This window comes from Phyllostomus discolor, chromosome 2 (assembly GCF_004126475.2).
Source record: "Phyllostomus discolor isolate MPI-MPIP mPhyDis1 chromosome 2, mPhyDis1.pri.v3, whole genome shotgun sequence".
Taxonomy (NCBI): domain Eukaryota; kingdom Metazoa; phylum Chordata; class Mammalia; order Chiroptera; family Phyllostomidae; genus Phyllostomus; species Phyllostomus discolor.
In genome coordinates this window covers 103,630,033-103,652,812 of record NC_040904.2, presented here as the reverse complement: position 1 = coordinate 103,652,812, position 22,780 = coordinate 103,630,033, and the positions used below count along the sequence as shown (strand labels likewise).

The window sequence follows — 22,780 nt, the reverse complement described above, 5'->3', positions numbered from 1 at the left end:
GAAAGAGTCCTCTCACTAAGAAGCTCCCAAGAACCTCTTTCATTCAGATATTGACTTACTTTGCTGGTCTGTAAGGTTCTGGTAGTGATGGAGAGCAATCATACTGAATGGTTTTCCCTATCTTGAGACTTTCACAAACAAAAGACTGAAGTATGACCTGAATGGCATTAGCCATAAGCCTGCAAATTGTAATTCTATTTTTAGTCCATCTGCCCATCCATCCAACAAATATTTACTTAGTTTTCTGTGTGCTAGGTATTGGGGTTATGCAGAGATGTGGAGAAAGACGTGGTCTCCTATGGAGTTCGCAGTTCCTGCGTATTCAAATTTGGCTTAATTGCCGTATCTCTTATTTATTAGAGATTATGGAAGTGTTACGCTTTCTCCATTAATCAGAATTTGTGTGGCATAAGTAGAAAGCATACATTATGAGTAAAGTCTTAGCCTTCCAGATCCCGTAGAGAATTAATACACAGCTTGATTTTCTTGAATGCTCCTTTAAATTGTGGATAATTTCAAACATTTTTTGTCTTTGGGGAATAGCTTTTCAAAAGCATTACTGAGTTCCTTGCTTTTAAATGTAGAATATAGTAATGATTCAAAGTTATTACTAGTATCAATTATTACGCTATCCTGTCAGAACGTGGCTCTGCTAGGCCCTGTAATGGATACAGAATCGTTTGCACCAATACTAAATAGCCTTTGGCCACTCTGATTTTTGGGGTTCTTTTGTCTATTTTTACTGCAGTTTGTCTTCTTTCCTGTCAGGTTTTACTGCTGGTATCAAACTACTTGCTCAACTTCTTGCTTCTTATTGGCTGCTTCTAAATTGCTTGAGCCTCAAAACAATCTAACCAACATGTAAAGTGGCTTTTAGAGAGGATAGAAAGGAGATTCTATGAAAAGGTAAGAACTTTATCTTTGTGATAGCTCTTTTGGTTGCTCAGAGGCTGGTTTTTATTTCGTTGTAATGTTATAAATAGGTAACATTTGCTTGGCAGCTTAATCATTGAATTTATTCCTCTGCAGTCTGCAGCATTCTATATAGTTTAAATGGACTTCTAAAAAGGATTTCTTAGACGAAACCATGCTCTGTAGCTGGTGGGCAGACTCAGCTATTTGAAAAGCACCAGACTGCTGCCATGGCTTGGTGGAGCAGTGTTGCGGAACTGGTAAGAGACGCAGTTGTGTTAGATATTTTGTTATGATTAACTGATTTTGAAATAGATATCCCTTCCCTTTATATATTGATTTGGCAAAAGCAGAGTTCACAGGAAGTATGCTTTGTGATATCTAGATTTCTACACTTTGATGCTTAGTCCGTTTGGTAAGGATATGAGAAAAGTGAGACTTGTTAACTAAATCCCAGAGACCATAAATCAGAAAAGTAAAGGAACATGACTTACTGCTTACTGGTCCCATGTCTTCTCAGACATCCCAGGGAAGATGGGGTAATGCTGAGCTGGGCTCAGATGACAGAATTTGGAATCAGTGGCTTTGGAATCAAAGTCAAAAATGGCTTTACAGGGGTCTTCTTAACTAGGCATGAGGAGAGATTATTTCTATGTCTGAAGATTTCCAAACAAACTACATGGAGAGTGTTAAAATTTGTGATTTTTTTTAAAAAAAAGACTGGGAACTTAATAAGTTCTCCAGGAAGTCAGATTACTAAACTACTAAAATTACATATACTAAAATTGGAACGATACAGAGAAGATTAGCATGGCCCCTGAGCAAGGATGACACGCAAATTCGTGAAGCGTTAGGGTTAGGGTTAGGGTCTAGAGCTTACTGTTTATATAATCTGACAAGGTTAACATGTCTTGGGAGCTACATATTTTATGTTCCTTTTTAAATGATGCCATTTGATAACATTACAGGGGATTAATCATCAGGAGTTGACAAGAAAGGAGTGACTTTCCAACCCTTATCCAGAACTCTAAGAACTCAGGGTGGTCCTTTTAGAGCCAAGTCTTGCCTCCTAGTCATTCTTAGCAAAGGGCCATAGTGAAGCCTCATTTTCTAGAGCTGAGCTGCTCAATATGGTAGCCACCTGCCATTTAAATTTGTCTAATTAAATAAAGTTAAAAATTCATTTCTCAGCAGTATTAGCCATATTGCAAGTGTTCAATATCTACACATGCCTGGTGGCTACCGTAACGAGCAGCACAGACACGGAACATTTCCATCACTGCAGAAGGCTCTACCAGGCAGTGCTGTTCCAGAGCCCCGCCTCAGCGTGGCTGCTACCACTGTACACGTGCTCCTAGGAACTCGTGGAGCTGGTGGTTTTAGCTCCAGCGTGACTAGTTAACTCAGTAAAAGCCTTGACTAGCCTGACCTTAGGACTTCTCTGAATTGTGTCTTACTGGAACAGGGTCCTGAGCGAGCTCTAGGACTTCATACCACCGCCATCCTTGTGTTTTGAGATTCTCTATTTGTATTTTGTGAACTGAGCTATTTCCATTAGTTGGTTACATAGCTCATTAACCAATGTTCTTGCTGACCCTCTGTTAAAAATAGAACATGTTGTAGAAAAGGTTCTTAAGTCAAGTTGGCATTTGACAAAATGAGCTGTGAGGTTTAAAGGCTTTATGATTCTACTAATTTCAGCCCGACAGAGAGGGTCAATTGATGTCCTCTCCTGTAGGCTGTCAAGAAATGTGTTCCATTAGGTAGTTTGCCTGTCTGCCTGTCTGTCTGTCTACCTGTCTATCTATCATCTATCTTTTCTACGTTGTTGTTTTGGTTGAGATGACCTGGGAGTTGAGAGGAAATATTTAGGTTGAATGGAAACTTCAATGGACTTTGAAACCTAAGACCCACAAGGTAGAATGGTTAGCCTTAGATGAATTCTGATGCCAGGATTCTCCACTGTTTTAATGGGGAAAAGCTACTTTTGTTCCTCAAAGCCTGGTTATTGTTCTGACTGGGGATGAAGGTGTTGCCAGTAGGTCCCGAAGGAGAACACTGCCAAATACTTCACTTTCCACTGGGAACTTTGGACAATTGTGGAGAAATACGGATGAATGAGAAAGAAGTCTGACAGCAACTGACTTACAAAATTTAACAGGTAACAATTTAGTAGGTGAGATTTTGCAAGCTGTTTCGACCCACTTATTGGTAAGCCCTATGGTTTGGTATGTATGGCCCTAAGTGTGCTCCACTGAAACCTTCCACCGACCTACTTGTTATGAAAATCGTAGATCTCCTGGATGTTGCCAAAGATGATATGTTCTTTATTAAGGATCCCAGGGGGGATCTCCTCCACACCACTGGTCATTTCCCACAGGTAGGTCTGAAAGACAGCAACAGTTTCATCAGTGGCAAGAACTGCCACATGAAATACAGATGAAATGAACAGGCCTCCAAACGTGCGGCGTAAGACTTGGGCTGGCAATGAGAGCAGAGTGTAAAAAGTGAGACAGTACATAAGCAGGAAGGAAGGAAAGAAAATCCAAGTTCCATTATCTTGAACTGTTGCTAGGGAAACACATCCTGACCTTTGGTCAGTGCACAAAACCCACACTGTTCTTAGTTATTAAATGTGTGCATGTTCAAGTATGTGTCGAGTGGAGGGTGTAGGCTTTCAGACTCAAGTTCACCAACTGTGTCATGGTTTTTATTTTGAACTCAAGGGTCTTACATACTTTTTTACTGGGTCTAGCCTGAGTCTGAGAAAAGTTTCTTTTCAAAAGTGCCTTAAACTCCCATGCAATTACTATTGATTCTGATAGTTGTTAAGCTCTGGGAGAAGACAAAGAGCACTGAGCTCCTCTTGAGAACCTGAGCTCCTTCTCAAGAACCATCTTTCTAATACAGCTGTTAACTGATTGCTGCAAGACTTACCTCTAAGCACTCATGTAAGTCCCTTACATAAGCCTTCTCTGTCTGGAGCAGTTCAGCCATAATGAATCTGGAAGGAAACACAGTGGCATTTAGTTGGTTAGAGATACACCTCCCTCCTTCAAACTTCACTTCCCCGCCCTGGCATGTATGACATTATTAAATGTCCTATTTTTCTACTTTACCAAAATACGTCTCTTCCTTCCTTCAAAACTCCTTGCCTCTGAGTATTAGGTCTGAGTCCCTCTCATTTTGATCATTTGCTCTGTCTTCTTTTGGCATGTTCAAGCTCGGCTGCTTCCCCATCCTCTCTCCCTTTTCCCTTCCAGTTCCTCTGTGTTGTGATTCTGTGCAGACATGTATGTGTTCTCAACAGCACATGTGCCTGCATGTGTGCACAAGCATGCAGCACCGTTCACATTCATTCTTACCAACCACGTAGCTTCAGTCTCAGCTTTCTACATCTCTCTTACAGCTCCCAGAGTGATGGTTTCTGTTTTGTAGAGTTGTTGACTTATACCAAAACAATTCACAGTGCCTTAAGTTAAACCACGTTTCAGAGCTAAAAATAACAAATGCTAAGATGCTACCACTGAGACTGGGGGGTTAGCAACTTTTATCAGTAAAGAGCCATTCAGTCTCTGTTATAACCACTCAACTTTGCTGCTGTAGTGTGAAAGGAGCCAGAGACAATATGTCAAAAATAAAAAGTGTGGCTGTGTCCCAATAAAACTTTGTGGACACAAAAGAATTTCATTTAATTTTCATATCGCTACTATTCTTCTTTTCATATTTTTCATTCATTTAAAAATGTAAAAAAGAATCTTTAGCTTACAGACAATGTAAAACAGGTGGTTATTAACCAATGTCATCCCAATAAGTTTAGTTTTAAAAAGAAAACAGATGGTGGGACAAATTTGGCCTGTGGGCCGCAGTTTGCTGACATTTGCCCTGTGTACTTAAATACTATTTGTAATGGGGCTCATTTACATCCTAGACTGAAGTGCATGAAACTGAGTGTGTGATGGCAAGCCCAGCACAAGTGGGCGAATTAAGTGACTGCTCCTCTGTCTCACATAAATAGAATCTTGTGTAGCACATCTGCAGGGGGCGGCTCCCTAACAACACCATGTGCTTGGGCAGCTGGTGAGCTTCTGACGGGTACATGGCTTCACTCTAGTGTGCCAACTTAAGTTTCTCCTTTTGCAAATTTTTATTAGAAATGGCCCTGGCTGGTGTGGCTCAATGGATGGAGTGCTGGTCTGTGAATCAAAGGGCTGATGGTTTGATTCCCAGTCAGGGCACATGACTGGGTTGCGGGCCAGGTCCCCAGTTGGGGGCGCATGAGAGGCAACCACACATCGATGTTTCTCTCCCTCTCTTTCTCTCTTCTCCTCTCTCTAAAAATGAATAAATAAATAAAATATCGAAACAAATGGTGCTTCCCAGCAGTCATGTGATATATAATAATATGTAATTTAGCACAAAGTATGTATGTAGCATAAGTGGAGGCAGTCTGGCTTCCTCACCCAGGTGTCTGGGTTACTAAGGGAAGCAGTTTCCCATAGCCTTGAGAATGGCCTGATAAGTAGTGTTCTCATAGCCTTGAGACTGGGTCTGAAAAACTGTTCCCATAACCTTGAGTGGGCTCGTATGTGTAGTATGAAGCTCTGTTGCATAAGATCTGTTGGCACCCTTCCGGCTTTGTCTGTGTTCTAGTACTTAAGCAAGTAAGGGACTCCCTGCTGAGAGCCATGACATGTGCCATGCAAGAAGACAGGTGACATGCAGTGTGCCACACTGAGATATGCAGGGGTGCATAGCTTGTGGCATGCGTGGCTCGTCCAGCCGTGAATAAAGGCATGTTGAGCACCCCCAGGGCTCTGTGCATTTTCTCCCATCTGCCTGAATCTAGGGTGGACCTGCCAGGCCTTAACAGGCTGCAACACAATGTATTTACATTTATTTTAGATTTTCCATGTTAGTTTTTCATAGTAGTATTTCCAGGTGTTCCATCACATGAAAATTGTGAGAAATATTGCCCCTAATGTGTGACCTGTTGGAAATTACAGGAAACATTAAAACAAGCAGGATGTTTTCCTGGGCCTTTATTGTGGTGGGATTTTGCTTAAAGCAATAAATTTTACTAGCAGTGGCCTTCCTATTAAAATTAAAGTACTGATTTAAAAAATTCCCTTTTGCAGGAGTTAATTGGCCACTCTGTTACTGTTCTTACTCAATCGGTAAACGGGAAAGTGCATAAGCTTTGAAGTCAGACAAACAGGAATTGAATTATGACTCTGTTATTTACCAGAGGGAGCACTTGCTTCTCCCAGCCTCAGACTTCTTACTTATAAAACAGCTGATCACACAGGACTGCTGCGAGTATTAATTAAACAAGATTATGTAAGCAAAATTTCTAGTACGTTGTAGGTGCTTAGTAAACAAGGAGGGAAAGAAGGTCAGAAGGACTAGAATCTGACATATTTGGGAAAGTTGTCTTTGATTTTACTGTATTGGGTTTCTGCAATTCCACCTTCTTCCTCCTTTTTCTCCATCTGCTTCCTGCAGTTTTGTGTCTTTCTTCATAATTTGGCTCCATTGCCTTTGCCATCCTCTGGCTATTCTGTGCCCCAGAGAGAGCCTGGCAGCAAGATTTGGCCAGGTGTGGGCTATTCTCCTCTCTTTTATGGGTTGAATTGTGTCCCCTCCCCCAAATTTCATATGTTGAAGTCCCAACTCTCAGAGCCTCAGAATGGGATCTTGTTTAGAAATAGCCACTGCAGATGTAATTAGTTAAGATGAGGTTATATTGGAGTGGGGGGGCACCTATTCCAAAATGACTAGAGTCTTTAAAAAAGGGGGAAATCTGGATGAATGCATATATTCAGGAAAGATGCCATACAAACACGAAGACAGCCATTTCTAAGGCAAGGAGAAGTGCCTGGAACAGATTCTTCCCTCTTAGGCCTTAGCAGCAACCAACCCTGTCAACACCTTGATTTCAGACTTCCAGCTTCCAGAATGGTGAGACAATGCATTTATGTTGTTTAAATCACCCAGTTTATCATACTTCCTTACAGTAGCCCAGACAAACTAATTTAGTCCCCAGGTGAAACAAACTCTGACTTAGCAGGCCAGCTTCAAGGGACCTGTGTCCTACTTCATTTTTATAAAATCAGGTACCTAGGGATTCTTAATCTTAGGAAACACTGCTTTTCCCCAGTATTACCCAAAAGGACTCTGTCACAATAGTCTTACAAGTCCCTTTGAAGATCTTCGGATACATATGTAACTGTGCGATAAAACCAACATAAAGTGGAGTAACCAGGCAATGCTTTGTGAGGTGGAAGTCATTCACCGTTTCCACTACCCAATGCCCTCTCATTCTTGGCTAGTGTGACATGCGGGTGGAAGCATCGCCTATGTCCATCCTAACCTCTGTAGGCAGTCATGAGCACACACCACGCTGTAAAGTGATAAGTAACAAAGAGAACCAAGCATAGTCATGAGGAGGCTGCTTAGTTGGGTGGAAGCCAACGTACTCTTTCTTCCGGGCAGACTTCCGCTTTTCTTCATTGGCTTCGTGGTTGGCGTCCCGCAGCTTGACCTCACGATCCGAAAGGCTTGCTGGGATGATGTCCAGCTCCAGGTCCTTGTTGTCCTACACACAGAGAGATCACAGAGGTCACCTCAGAGATGCTTTGGGAAAACAACTAAGCAGCGTAGGGGAGGGGGGCAGAGGCAAAAAATAGGGAAAGATATAATGAAGAAGGATGAGAAGATGGGGAGTCCCACAGACTGCCACCCACAAGCACCCTTCTTCACGTGATGACTTTTTCTCAAATAAGAGAGATATGAAATGTTCAGGTCAAATGTTTAGGGCTAACATCCATTGCAAGGAAACACAATGAACACACTTGATAATTAGTGTCATACTTCCTCAAGGACTTTGTCTTGATTAAATCTAAACACATACGCACAACATTAGTCCGAGATTGATGATTACCCATTAAAATATATGTGAAACAGAAACACACAAAGACATAGGAATTAACTTTCATTTGTCAAGGGAAAATAATAAAAGCAAATATTTAAACAAGCAAATTCCTTGGAAATAGAAAACAATTACTGAATTTTCTAATTGCCCATCCCTGCTTATTTCAACACTGTTTGGTATTTACATAGGATGGAAACCTCTAGGAAAAAATCTCACAGGTTAAAGCCTAATTTCAGTGGCTTGACCACTGTACTCTCTAGTCTGCCATGCTTTAGAGCATGAGCCTATTTAAAGATTTAAGAATTAGAAATCCTAGGGCTGAATTGCCAGCCTGCATTTAGTTCTTAATTCATAGGTCGCTGACCCCTATTATAAAGAAGAGATTAAAAGTCAGCCTTCCCCAGCTTCATGGTAAAATAGCACCTCTCTTCAGCCGAAATGTCAAATAACCTTTGTACAAATTGCATCCTTTATTCTTGAAAGAGCACTGTTATACACACTGACGACTCTAATCATTTGCTGATTAGCGTAATTGGGTAGAAGATGGTACTGATGAAGCCAAGATAAAGGGTTTAGTCCTCAAAGTCACAGTTAGCTTCACACAGCAAAACTCTGTTCTGTAGCCACAGGCTCTGACTGTAGCCTGCCAATTTTGCTATATATATTGAATGTATATCACTAATCATGCAAGGCTAGAGGCCAATGGCTAGATGGCTCGGGAAGATCTACCCCTCCACTAGAAAACCACACAAGGCGAGTGCGGTAGGAGCTCAGAAAGACTGGCCTGGTGACCACGCTTCCTTCCATGGCAACATCAACAGCAGCAGCACTGAGGGAGACGAGAAAGGGGACTGTCCCAGCTGGGCAGCTGCCATACCTACCTCTGTGTTGACTCCTAGGGCTTTCTCCAGGGAATACTGGTACTTCCCCATCCTCAAGGAGAAGTCTCTGTAGTGCTTGTCCACCGTGGTCACCCATTTCCTGATCTCTGTGGCGTGAATGTGGCCTTTTTCCACAAAGCTATCAGCCAGCTGAATCAGAAGCTTCACCTTCTCCTTTGTTTGCTGCCCCAAAAGATGGTTTTAACTTATCAGGTTACATTTACTCTCAAGGCCTTCACCCCCATCTCCTTTTTCCCTCCTCACAGCAGCTCACAGACAGACTGTCCGGGTTTATATCCGAGTTCTGTCACTTATTAGCTGGGGGGTCCTGAGCAAGTTACTTAAGCCCTCTGTGCCCCAGTTCCTTCATCTGCAAAATATGGATCATAACAGTGTCTCAGTCGTACGGTTGTTGTGAGCGTTACGTGAAGTGCGTGTAGAGCGCTCAGAAGGGTGCCTGAAACACAGGCTCACAGTAAGAACTCAGTGAGCCATACATGTCAGTCACTATGATTATTAATGCAAGAACCTCTTACATTACAGCACTGTACCAGCTATAGACTGTTACTGCCACATCTAAGACTCGTCTGAGTCTTAAAGCATCCCTAAGAGGTAGGTGGTGGAGGAAGGGGGTATGGGTCTCTTTAAAACCAGAGATAAAAAACAAAACAAAACCAGGCCTAAAGACTTAGGTCTTGTCCAGGTTCATACCACCTACAAGTAGCAGCCTGTCTGCCGCTGTTCCATATTTGTGAGTTCTCTCCCTTCGCTGTACTGCCCTGAAGTAGGCTTTCTAAGCATCAGGTAAGGTGGCACATGCCAGTACATAAAGAAGTCCAGTCAGCAGATTTAAAAGTAAACCCTGTCCCTTTCACCCCCAGGATCTGTCTTCAGCTTCCACAGAGAAAGAGAGGAAAGAATTAATGAAGCTGGTATCCATGACAGAGCTAAGTAAGGTGGAGCTCTGATGTAGTGCGTTAATTTCATTTTGAGCAAGAGTTTGCCTGACACCTACTCTGAGTGTAGAGGGCTGTGGGGAGAAGCTAGAGGGAGAAACAAAAGAAGAAAAAAGATACTCATTTTCCTCTTTATATCTCTACAGGGGACCAGATATTCAGAGGGTAGTTAAACAACTGAGGGCGCCATGTCACCAAATGCCAAAATGAAAAGTATGTATAGTTAACACTGAAGAGATTTTAGGACAGGAAAAGAATCAAGGTGTGCTGGCATGGGCAGAAACGGTCTCATAGGTGGGACTTAAGATACGGAAATGGAAGGGATGTTCAAACAAGTAACACTTGCTCATCTTTTATCTTAAGTTTGGATTTTGAAACTCTAAAATCAATCAGGGAAGCCTAACAGCTTTAAGAAAAAATACTGAAATGATACTCTGAGAGGCAAAACTATCTTTGGGACTGGAGGAAAGTAAGTCCAGGTTTGGATCATTCCACAATCTAGATAACTGAGGAAAATGGGCAGGAAATCACTGGAGGAAGAGGAGAAAAGACAGAATAGCCTTTCTCGCCCTCCCTTTCCTTTCCAGACTCATCATAACCCCTCCCATGGCACTGACCCTCCCAAGAAAGGCCAGCAACGCAAGCAGAGAGGACTTGGCCTGCCACCTGGCTGAGGAGAGGCAGGCTTCAGCTCTGCAGCAACTCAACACAGCTGAGCCTCTCCTGTCTCAGGACAGTGGGGTGGCACCCATGGCTGGGAGACGAGGAGCCAGAAGAGCTTTGGTGTGAAGAAAAGAAAATGGGCATGAGGACAGGAGAAATACCTCCTTAGCCATGAAAAGACTAAGAATAGTGGTATTTGGAATTGGTTGGGAAAAGATACCTGGTATCCTAAGGACTTCGATCTTACTGCATTTAGGTTATTTTTCCTCCCTAAAAACAATTTTTTTAGGTTTGGTATTTACTTAAAGTTTAATTTTTGCAGCTATAAATAAGAAACCTGCCTTTGTGTAAATTCTTGGTAATACACGTTTATTCTCTTCTCTTGGTAAGGAGACTTCAGCATGAGATGGGGTTTTATGGAAAGCTGGTGGCAGCAGCCCCACCAGAGGGAATTTTATCCTGAAACATCAAAACTGTGATTCAGAGTCAACAAAAAGAATGGCTTGTGTCCAAGGGTGTTCCAAGGAAGTGTGGAGTATGGGAGAGCAAATAGACAACAAAATGTGCAGTACAGACAGGCCCTTCTCTGTGAGAACTCACCTGCCTCTGAGGCCATCTCCTCCGCCCTCCATGGCCCCTAACGCGCAGCCGTGTTGCACCTCACATGCCCCTCCTGCTGTGGCGAGTGGCTTCTGCTTCTCCCTGCTTTTAATCCAATGGCCCTTTTTCATCTCCTCTCAAATTTCGTCAATTTGAGTGGGTGATGCCCTTCCTAGTGTTCCCCCAGCATCACATATATGTCTCTGCTTCAGCATGTATCACACTGGACCATGTACATGCCTCTACTTCAGCATGTATCACATTGAATCATGTATGTGCCTCCTTCATTAGACCATGAACCCCTAAAAGATGTGTTTTATCTTATTTATTCATCTCCAATATCTAGAAACTAGTGGGCTTACCATAAATGTTGAAGAAAGGAATGAGCAAAGGACTGAGTAAATCTTGTGTTTAGAGGTGTGTAAAGTGAGACCAGTAAGAGTGGAGGGTTTATACCTGGAAGAATCAGATGATAAATTTGGCCCGTGAACTGGACACCAAGCACACCCACAGCCCCTGCTGAGCAGGGTCTGAAGTGATTTCTCACTCACGAGTGACTCTGGTGGTACCACTTGATCTGCCACATGCCTGGTCATATGAGGTCAGAGGTAAAAACTTGTCCCATACGGATAGCCTATCAACATGCAGCCCATCACTTCTGAGTTGTCCTGTCCTAAAAGCTCTGTCTAAATAAACAGGGATAGTGGCAGTGTACTGGGTCAGTTGGGGTGGTTTCTCTGGGAATATGAAGTGCGAAGACGGGGCACTGGGCAGTCGGTTGCAGAGCAGAAGTGGAAACAGAGAGAGCAGAGAGAAGTGAAAGGAAGCTGCATGGTGGTAATGTATCCCTGATGCCCTGTGATGAGGTGGCCAGAAAGCGTGGCTGCTGAAATGGCCCACAGTCTTTGGCACACCTGCAGAGGTGAGACTCTGCCACGTTTCCTGTTTCTCCCTTAAGGCTGAGCCATTCACCGTTTCCTGGGTTCCTGGAGGTCCAGCACCATGGTTTCTATATTCTTCGTTTCCACACGCAGCCACACAGTACCTCCCCCACCCTTCATAACCTGAGCCAGTTTGAAACGCAGGTTGCAGGCATCCTTGGATATTAGTTTCGGAGGTATGTACATGATCTTGTGGACAAAAGGGAAACTTTGGGGGAATATAGTTCATTTGGGCCCAGAAACTTGGAACTGATATCTCACTTATCTTGGCTTCATGTGTCCTGTGTAATACATGTTCTGCCACTTCCACTCTGAGTTCTATGTTATCTGCTAGGAAAAACACGTTAAAAAAAGGGTTCAGTAGTTCTTTTTCTTTTTTTCTTTTTCTTTCTTCCTTTGACTAGTTAATACTATACAATCTTCCCCTAACCAGTGAACTTTACACTGAATATAGTTTTTCAAAAGCCCTTTTGGTGTCTTCAGCACATAAGATAAGTCTTTAAGATTTAGCTTTTCGGTATTATTCTTATAATTTCAGTATAAACTTCTAATTTGCTTTCATTGCTGATATTCTTTTTATTTCTTGATTGACACAGTCTTCGTAGATACGCACCTACTGAGCTCCCTGTGTGGGTAAACAGTTCCGCTGAGACATATCTTCCCATTCATTCCACAGGAGAGTTTGTCATCACACACAAACAACCAAACCTTTCAACAGTACACATCGGGCGTGAGCTATATTTCTCTGAAGAGTCTCAAAAACAGATTATGCCTGTTTTTCATCTGAACTGTTTTGAGTCCATTCTTCTCATTCTAAAGTGCCGGAAGCGCCCACGGCTCCCTCTTCCCACAGTCTGAATTCCGAGGCATAATTCCGCTCTGCTAAGGCTCCAGGAACTTTCATTACCCCTTAATTCTCCTCTGTTAATAAGAATTAAGTCCAGTTTATCTCATAGCTCCTTTCAGAGATAAAATTACCAGTTAAAAAAGTATCTTCTCAATATCATTACTCACTGGGAAATGTACGTCAAAGCCACAGTGAGGTGTCCCTTCATACTTTACAAAGGATGGCTACACAGAAAAGATGGACGGCAGCAAGTGTTACAGAGCACGCAGAGACGTCTGAACTCTGATGCTTTGCTGGTGGGGGTGTAAAATCATGTAGCCACTTTGGAAGGCAGTTTGGCAGTTTCTCAAAAAGCTCAACATGTGACCCTGTCATTCCATTCCCAGGTATATACCTGAGAGAATGGAGAACATATGTCCACATCAAAACTTGTGCACAAAGGTTCCCAGCAACATTATTCATAGTAGCCAAACAGTGGACACAGCCCAAATGTCCATCAACACAAGAATGGATAAACAAAAATGTGGTATTTCCACATAAGGGAATATTATTTAGTCATAAAAAGGAATGAAATGCTGACACGTGCCACAACATTGATGAATTTTGAAAACATTACACCACATGAAAGAAGCCAAACACCAAAGACTATATATTATATGATTCCATTATTTTATTTCTAGGCAGTGTCCGAAGCAGGGATACCCAAAGAGAGAGGTTAGGGGCTGCCAGGGCCTGCAGGGGAGGGGCAGTGGGGAGTGGCTGTTAATGGGCGTGGGGCTTGTTTGGGGGATGACCGAAATGTTCTGGAATTAGACAGTGGCAATGACTGTACAGCTGGTGACTACACTAAGAAGCAATAAATTCTAAGAAGTTAAAAACAAGAGAATTTTTTTAAAAGTTTGCTTTTAGAAGAAAGGAGTTCTTCCATATGTCAATTAAGCTTTCTTATCACTATGTGCCTGGACTCCTTATAAATTTAAAATCTACCATAGAAAAATTTTATATTCTTCTGTTGATGGCATATATTTGTGGACTGCTATTAGAAAGTACATTTTTATATTCAGTGTTGCTTTTACTGAATGCGTTTCTCTAGAGCAGAGTATAATAATTCAATACACTCTACTGCCCTGTTAGTCATGAGGTCCACTGTATTTACTCTCTTGTTGTTTAACATCAGTTTGGTTTTCATTTCAAATGTATTTCATTGGTTATAAAGGTTGAAACCAAAGCTGTCTGCTTAAAAGAGGCTTTCCTCGGGGAAATGGGACTGGGGTGGGCAAGAGGCTGTCGCCTTTCATCATAAGTTCCTCAACTGGATTTGTTATTCTGTAGTTATTCTAATACCAAATAGCCCTGAGACTTGGATCGTGATAGATAAGAGAGTGAAGCCCCATTAACAGAAATAGCTAAGTTAAGAAGAAGAAGCAACTCAGAGAGTCAAAGTAAAGGAATCATATTATATGTCGATATTGATATATTTAATGATTCCTTTTTTCCAAATTTCTTTTTTTCTTTACATTCACAAATACTTGTGGCCTCTCTTCAATGCAAAAGATAAGTCAGGTAAGTGAATAAAGAGTAGTTCTTGTCCTTCAGGATCCTGCTGGCTCATACAGGGAATAACATTGTACAGAGATCACTGGAAAACAGGACAGTCCATACCAGGGGCCTCAAGGTTATGTAGACCAGGGCTGGGCCAGACCATGTCCTGGCATGGAGGCAGGATCACAGAGGAGAAGGCACTGAAGTAGGAAGGTGGGCTCTTTTAAAAAGTACAAACTAGAGGGAAAGAAGGATATTCTAGGCAGAAAAATAGAATAGAAACAGTACAGAGGAAAGAAAGTATATCAGGTGTCTCTCAAAGGTTAAGAAAGTACATCTATTTGGCTAGAATGTGCATAAAAGAATAATTGAAGATAAAGCAGGGGTGTCGAGGTATCAGTTGTAGAAGCTGCTGAGTGTTAGCCTGAGGTACTGGAGAATCATTCAAGTTCTTGAGCTGGGAGGTAATGTGACCACAGTAGTGCTTTAAAGATGAACCACAATGAAGAGGAGGATGGGCTGAAAGGAAGGAAAGTCCAAAAGCATGAAACCCAACTGGGCTGGTAGCAATGTGAGTAGAAAAAGAGGAAAGATAGGCAGATGATGGAAAAGGAAGAATGGATTAAACTGACTAAATGATTCTCCACATTTCTGTTCTGGTTATGGACAGGTTCTGACCCTGGGAAGTCCTGGGTGTCTGCTGGGACCCACCCCATGTGACTAGGAACACCGGGGAAGCTGGCACTGTTCAGTGTGTTAGCAGTTCATTATCAACACTATTTAGAGACAGGCAGATAGATGCAAAGTGGCTAATTTAAAAACCATTTTCCTTTGGACTTGAAAAGGGTTCTGTGCACCTGCCACCTTCCTAGTGCTGTTTGTTTTGGCTGGTATTGAAATGAGCCTCTTCTCTGAACTGACAGCTTTTCACATTAGGCAAAAAGGCCCAAAGGCTCACAGAATGCAGGGGAAGGCCTCCCACTATCAAGAGTTCATAGTGGAGGATTCATAAAAGGGGTGACCACTTCTGAAATGCCAGGTCAGGAATGAGGCTAAGGGCCTAATTTTGTCACAGCGAACTAGGGGAACGTTTGCCATAGTGTCAGAGGTATCTCTGGGTAGGGTGGGATACTAATGTGCCCCCCTTCACTCCCACAAAATCAGCTCTCAACCAGGGAAGAGCATCTGCCTTGCATGCAAGTGGTGCCAAGAAAGGCTCCTCCAGGGCAGGGAGTCCAGGGGGAGGGACCAGGGCCCTACAGAGGGCACTCACACAGATCAGATTTCCATTCAAGCCTAAAGGTCCTCAGATCAAATCCTGGCTGTGGAAACAGATGAAAACGAGGTTTCCTCCTGCCGTAGCAGTCTCTGCCTCAGTGGGAGTGGGTGTGGGGGCGGGGGTAGGGGTGCACCAGTGCACATTTGGTCCCCAGAGACCCCAGACCAGCTCATTTGCAGGTCTGAGGCCAGAAGAAGTACAGTTGACCCTTGAACAACATGAATTTAAACTGGAAATAAACCCACCTGTTTTGTGAACCCACCCATAGCCATCGGCCCTTCTCATAAGGTGGATGAATGTCCTAAGCCATCCCCAAATATGCTATATTTGGGGGCCAAATATAGCAGATTCCAGAACCCAGAGCATGAAGAGGAGTGTTTGGAAGCAGTGTGTAGGAGCTGACTTTCTGCATACAGAGGCTCTACCCAGCAGCTGCAATCCTTTGGGTACTCGGGTGTCAAAGGAGATAATCCTACCTGTTCTTCACCCTCACCCTTGCCACTGTGGTTAAGCATTTTTGTGCAAGAGGCTGTTCTATCTTCCACAGTGTGAAACTGGTCAGAATGGAGAATTCTGAGGAAGGTTTGAGGAAGGCCCCGGCATGCTTCCTACCTTGGCGGGCACCCTGAATTCCCCGTATTCTTTCAGTAGTTCCTGAGTCTCCTCTGCGGTCTCTCCGGTGGAGGTATGTGTTGAGAGGTAATATTCACCTGTTTCTTGGATCCAGTCAAGTGCCTGTGGGAGCAAACAACTCACCCAGTCCCCCAAAAGCCAGCTGTCAGTAGGAAAGCATGCCACGCTACCACGAAAGCTGCGCTTGGAAGTTGATTTATAAATGAGCCCTCCCCTGTTTGACTTGGAACCTCCCATGGACAAAGAGGATGTCTTGTTCATTAGACTGACCCCATATCACCATGAATTAGGGGTAATCTTCTTCCGCAATGTCTTCCCAGCTCCTGGTACCAAACTCTAAACAGAGTGCTTGGTAAAGGCTGAGTGACTGGTAAGTGGCAGCCTGCTCCCTTTCCTCTCTTCATCCCCACCTCCCATCTTCTCCACCCTGCCTGCTGCTATGACCCTCTTCTGGATGTCCCAAGTGCTGGTCACCTTGGCCTCTGTACAGTCCCTTGAACTGAGACAGAGCTAGGGAAAACTCTGAACATACCTGCTTAGCACTGCGCTCAAACACCACGTATTGCTGGCACTGGTCTAACCGCCGCTTCTTCAAGGTCCAGAAGTGCAGGACGCGGTTCTCCCTCTGTAAGAGCTCACTCAGGATGGCTGCAGGGCAGAGGAGATGAGTGCTGGTCACAGGAAGGCCCCAAACAAATCTGACCAGCCACTTTGGCCCCACGTCCTGGGTGTCAGATAATTGTGGACTTTCAGGCCTCCCCACAGGACTCACCCAGGCATCAGAGGCAAGGGAGGAAGAGAATGCTCCAGAGAGAACTTCCCAGAGGGGAACAGGATGGGGGAGGCTGGGCTGAGAGCCTGTTGATGAGGTTCCATCAATTAATGACAGAAGAGTATGTCCCTAGGGTGACTTAAAAGTAACCCTGATCCTTTTCACACCAAAGCTTGTCCTCGAGGGTAAGAGGTCATACAAAGTGGCAGTCCCTAAAATAACAACTCAGCTGGCCCCTAGAGCCTGTAAGAGTTGAATGGACCTGACAGGAACCCCAGCCGTTCTTGAGGAATTCTAGGAGAGAGTGAGAAGGAACCGTGACGTGAGGGCTGGTGGAACTGCACGGGGAACCCGAGGCACGTGCCACACTCTGCCCTGTTCACAAGGCTGTGCAAACAGCACTTTAACAGTAGAGCCTCGATTTTAAAGTCCCCAAATTGTGGGCTGTGGGAAGTTGTGTTGGAATCACGTCCACATAGAATCACATCTCTAGGACCAAACTTCCATGTTGTTGGGGATACGATCACCAGAAAAGCTGGAAGCTGATCTCACGTTCCCTCTGATGATGTTAAGTGTGAGGACACGCACAGGACATACAGCTCCTCACACAGTGGGTCGTGGGAGGCGTTCGTCCATCTCATCGCCCTCCCTTCTTTTGTTGTTTCAGGAGCAACTGGCTACAGGGATGGGTTTCCTACATGTTTTAATAGAATGTTTTATGCTTGAAACAATCAAATTTATTTTGTATTATGTCTGCCTCCTGCTTACTGCTAACTATATTAGATGTCAATAAAGTATACAATAGGAGTCTATAAAAATTAACATTTATTAGGCCCTCACTATGTGATAGACTTATTTTCACAATACCTCAAGATGCATGCGCCATTATTGTCTCCATTCTATGGTGAAGAAATTGAGGTTTAGAGAGCAGAGGTTGCTTGCTCACAGTCATTCAGGCAGGGAGGGGTAGAGCTGCTTGACTTCAGACCCGAGTCCTTAGCCCCCTTGGTCTCCAGGCTCATCAGGGCTGTAAAGCACAAGTTACTGTGCTCTACAATAAAGGACACAACCCAAATCGCAGTGCTTGTACTTATACTTAGAAGTTTCTGGTTGATTTTGTGAATTTTTAATGCTCCATGGAAGTCTGGTTCTCTAAGGACGAAATCTGTCCTTCTCTCAGGCTGAGAGCTTTTCTAGGCCCCAATTATTCAGTTCTCCCTACATTTATGCCTTTGCTATGTAACTTTTTAGTGTCTCCCTGAAGAGACAAAGTGTGTTTTCTCGCCCCTGACCTCAGGCTCGGCCATGTGACTTCCTTTGGCAAACAGAAGAGCAGACGCCACGGAAGGAGGGGCTTGAAGTGTGCTGCACACTGACCTCGCCTCCTGTCTCTGCCATCAGCACTGTAAGAAGTTCTCCTGGATAACTGCTGTCCCCTCCACCAAGGTCCCAGAATTTATACACATGGAGCAGACAGGAACCTAACTTGCAGCGAAGGAGCCGAGCCAGCCAGCCTTGCAGCCTGAAGCAGAACCGCTGTGCTGAGCCCAGCCAAGACAGTGATGCCCAGCTAACACAGTCACTTGAACAGTAAATGTTTACAACAGTATACCACTGAATTTTTTGGTTGTTTTTACAGCAATCATTGCTCTTGTATAAAAAATTAAAATAAGCAGCACTGCGTTGGGTCCAGGCAGCCAGTGGAAAGGAAATGGATACAGGGAAGACTGTAGGTCCCTGCTCGGGCGGCAGCTTCAACTGGGCAGATGAGTGAGAACCTGTGTTTGCTTTAGTCTTTCTGTCTCCTAGTCAGAGCTTCGCTCCTTGCAGCTCCCTCTGTGGGAGTTGACAGAATCAACCCACATCCGGTAAAAATCCTAAAGGGTTTCAGGTTTCATTTTACTTTCTTTTTTTTTTTTAATTGTTGTTCAAGTACAGTTTTCTGTCTTTTACTCCCATCCCAGTCCACCCCCTCAGTGGTCCCTGCCTCCCCCCCACTTCCACCCCACCCCCTAGTTTTTGTCCATGTGTCCTTTATACTTGTTCCTGTAAACCCTTCCCCTTTACAATAGCCAAGTGTTGGAAGCAATCATTTTACTTTCTTTTTAAAAAAGCTTCCCTGTGGACAACCACCTGCCCTCACCCCCCCAAAGTTGTAGCATGTCCTGTTCTCTCTGTGTGCCTGTTGCTCTCAGCACACTAAGGTGTAGGTGGAGTGTCTGTTCTCAGCAGGCAGCTGGTCTCACCCCAGCAGCCACCTGCATTTGGAAGTCAGAACATAGGCTCTGAAATGGGCAGGAAGGGGAGGCTGGCATAAAGCCAGCCATGCACGGGGTTGTTGAACACACGGGCAGCACACCTGGAAAAGGAACTCTGCTTCCCTCTTCTCTGTAGGGGACTTGGATTCCTAAAATTAATTCTTCCCATTGGCCTCTGATCTTCTCACCATGGGAGCTCTCTGAGCAGGAGGGAGGCTCTTCCTAAAGCAGATCAGCACCTCCAGGGGGCCACTCTGAAGCTCTCCAAGCCTGCCCCCCACCCCTCACTCCAAGTCAGTTCCGGTTCCCTCCCCAGCCTTGGGTCTCCAAAGTTTTATTTCTCTGTGTGTCGAGACAACATTGGTTAAATTCTATATCCACTCAAAGGTGAATTTCTGCGTGGTCCAGAGTAAGCAATTCCAATCATTTAAACTTAATGTGGTCAGCTAATGAGTAGTTTATAAAGGTTCCTGATTTTGTATATAGTTACCAATTTTATAGAATTCAGAGAGAGATTAAAGATTATCTAGACCGGTACTTAGCTAACGTTCATGAACACACAAGTCACCTGGCTGGAGCAGGACAGGGGAGCTCTTTCTAAAATTCAGGGTGACTCAGTAGGTGTGGGTGGGGCCTGAAATCCCGTGTTCCTCACAGCTCCCAAGTGATGTCAGTGCTGCTGGTCTGGGGACCACATTTTAAGCCACAAGAATCTAGATCTCTTTCTCTATTTTTAAATAAGGAAACTGAAATTTTAAAAACTTAAGCAAGAAGTAATAAGGCCAGGATTAGAACTTGTCTCATTCCCAGGCTCTAAGGTACCCTAGCATTGTGCTGTTACCCACATTTGGCTGTTTACGTTTAAATTGATTAATATTCAATAGAAGTAAAACTTCAGTTCTTCAGTGGCATAAGGCACATTTCAAGTGCTCAATAGCCATCTGTGACTAGTGGCTGGAAGGCTGTGTGGCATGGGTACAAGCCATTTTTGCTATTTCAGAAAGTCCTATCAGCACTGCTCTAGGCTCTAAGACATATAAATGAAAAGGCTTTGGTGAAATTTCATCATCATTTTCCCATTACAAATCTTGATGCATGTTTTAAAAATCTCCCATGAATCACCACTGCCCATGCCATCCCACATCTAACTTTTTCTTATCCAAGGAGAAAAACCAGGAAATCTGAGACTGCATGAAGACCAGGTACACAGCCCCTGGTCTGTGCTTCTGAAGTGGCTGGTGGCCAGCAGGTCTCACACTGACCTTTCACTTGCTGCTCAGGTCCCCGAGTATGGCTGGCAGCACTCGGCATGCTGACGTTGTTCCTGTGGATGTACTTGAGAAATACCTCAGCGTTCCGCCGCGCCAGGGTGCAGGCCTGAGGGAGACAAAGGTGTGAAGCCCCCACACATAAGTCCTGGTCCAGCAGGTGCACGGGATCCAAGACATCTAGAAGGGGCTTCTGAAGCTCTGGGTGAGCAGAGCCCTGGAGGCCACCCTGGCTCATGGACACTCAGTGCTAGAAGCTCGCCCTTTCATTAAGTAAAGAATTACTTTCTGTGTCTCTTCCCTTTCCATTACAGGTAAAAATCACAAATCAGCCATACCTTGACTAGTATAAGCTGGGTCAGTATTACTAATATTCACTCTCAGGCTGGTTTTTCTGTGCCACCAGAATGCCTCTTATACTACCACTGGTGTAAGTCACTTTAATATTAGTTTAATTTAGACTTGAGAAGGTAACTTTGGGAAACAAACCTATTAACCATGCATTCCAAATTGAAATGGCTATTATCCACATTTAAAATTTTATTTGTCCATCAAAACAACCCTCACCTCGGTAACACTAATACCCTATTGCTGAGAAATATCACTCCACCTAAAGGAATAAGAGCTCTTATAGGAGCCCTTTTAAGACTCACAGTTGTGGAGGTGGCAGAGAGGACAGCTGTCCCATGTTGCTGTACCCATGGAGGAAACCGAGGCCCTGAAAGGGCTGCAGTCGTGAATCAAGCCAGGGCTAGTACCTGGTCTAGTGACAGCATGTCTAGTTTCTCTCAAAATCACAGATGATGTGCATTTCTTTAGAAATCAGTTTCCCCCTGATTGTACAAGTAATACATAGTAGCCCACTAATTTTTAACCCATAGTTTTCAGAGTTACATTATTTCTAGACAAAACTGTCAAATTTTAAATTGTTTGATTTATTGATTTTAGAGAAGGTGGGGAGGAGAGGGAAGGAGAGAGGAAGAGGTGGAGAGAGAGGGAGGGAGAGAAGGAGAGAGAGACTCGTTGTGCCACTTACTTAGGCATTCACTGGTTCCTTCTTGTATGTGTTCTGACTGGAGATCTCACCTACAACCTTGGCAGATCGGGGCGACACTACCCAATGGAGTGAACTGGTTGGGGCAAAACTGTCAAATTTTAAAACCTTTTATTCTTAGCATCTGATTCTACAAATTATATAGTATAAAATAGTTTAAATGCTGCATTAGCAACAATGGCTTTTAAGACCTCTGGGAAAGACTGCTGGTAGGTCCATCCAGAGGCCCATGAATTTAACAGCTGGATGGTGGTTCAAAGCTAAGAAACCCAAAATGGAGTAACTAGTGTCCCATCCATTGGGTATGTACTTCCCACAACAACAGGCAGTTTCTGGACTACGGTTTTAGGCACATTTGGAAAACATATAATCAGAACATTTTCTTTTTTCCTTCTTCAAAAGAAGCATTTAATCTTATAAAGAAATACCTTTATACCTTTATTTAAAATCTTCGATATGCTCTATTTAAGTAGTTTTGTTTTAAATTTTGTTTTATAATGGGGAAGACTTTTAAAATCATCTTAAGCCCCGTATAGAAAAATTTCTATTTGATCTCTCTATTTGATATCGTCACGAAGGGACATGGTAAGAGTTGGTTACTTAGGGTGCTGATTGACTGCAGGTGCAGACAACAGATACATGGGAGAAGGGCCAGGGAGGCCATCTTAAAAAAAAAGAATAAAAATAAAACTCATTAAGGTGGTCCAGTAGGGAAAATCCCTAATAGAAGGCAGTTAATTACAGAATTGTAGAAAATTAGGGGCAACATATCAGGGTGTAAAAATTCTCTTTTGTACTTTCAGGAACCTGAGAGGACGCAGAACCCGAAAGCAGGAAAGCTGAGAGTGAGTGGAGGCTTCAGATAAGTTTTAACACAGAAGACTCTGTCGAAGGAAAGACTGACGCCTGGCGGGGGGAGGGTCAGCAGGACTCCCCACAGGCGCTGAAAGCCTGCTCAGGGCAGCTCCTGTGCTTCCTCCCTGGGGGGCTAGAGCTCTATTAAAAAGAAGAAAAATAATATAAGGTGTTGCTCTCTTCATATAGCAGCATACTCAGTGTTAATTGATAAGTAATTGATAATTATTAAATTTATAAATAAGTGAGATGTATACATTTATTGCTTTTAATTCTTGCCCTAAACATTGCATTATCCCTTTATAAAAGATTTATTTTAATATTGTTTCATATCTACATTTATATATTTCAATTAAAATATTTTAATAAACCAAACGACTAAGTG

The 22,780-nt window shown here is 43.5% G+C and overlaps 1 protein-coding gene and 1 non-coding gene across 12 annotated transcripts in view; one reads left to right on the top strand and one right to left on the bottom strand.

Moving 5' to 3' along the window:
• KALRN (kalirin RhoGEF kinase) overlaps positions 1-22,780 on the bottom strand; it is a 701,923-nt gene that overhangs the window by 242,130 nt on the left and 437,013 nt on the right. For all 11 annotated transcript variants that reach the window (XM_036018207.1, XM_036018206.1, XM_028504792.2 and 8 more), the window contains exons 19-25: positions 20,481-20,595; positions 16,721-16,836; positions 16,168-16,290; positions 8,728-8,910; positions 7,392-7,510; positions 3,850-3,916; positions 3,189-3,298 (exon numbers count right to left, since the gene is read on the bottom strand). In XM_036018207.1, coding sequence (XP_035874100.1) covers positions 3,189-3,298; positions 3,850-3,916; positions 7,392-7,510; positions 8,728-8,910; positions 16,168-16,290; positions 16,721-16,836; positions 20,481-20,595 — 833 coding nt within the window. The remainder of the gene's footprint in view (positions 1-3,188; positions 3,299-3,849; positions 3,917-7,391; positions 7,511-8,727; positions 8,911-16,167; positions 16,291-16,720; positions 16,837-20,480; positions 20,596-22,780) is intronic.
• On the top strand, positions 1,669-1,774 carry LOC114491168. Its single transcript, XR_003683983.1, has one exon. It is a non-coding gene; the product is annotated as a U6 spliceosomal RNA (small nuclear RNA).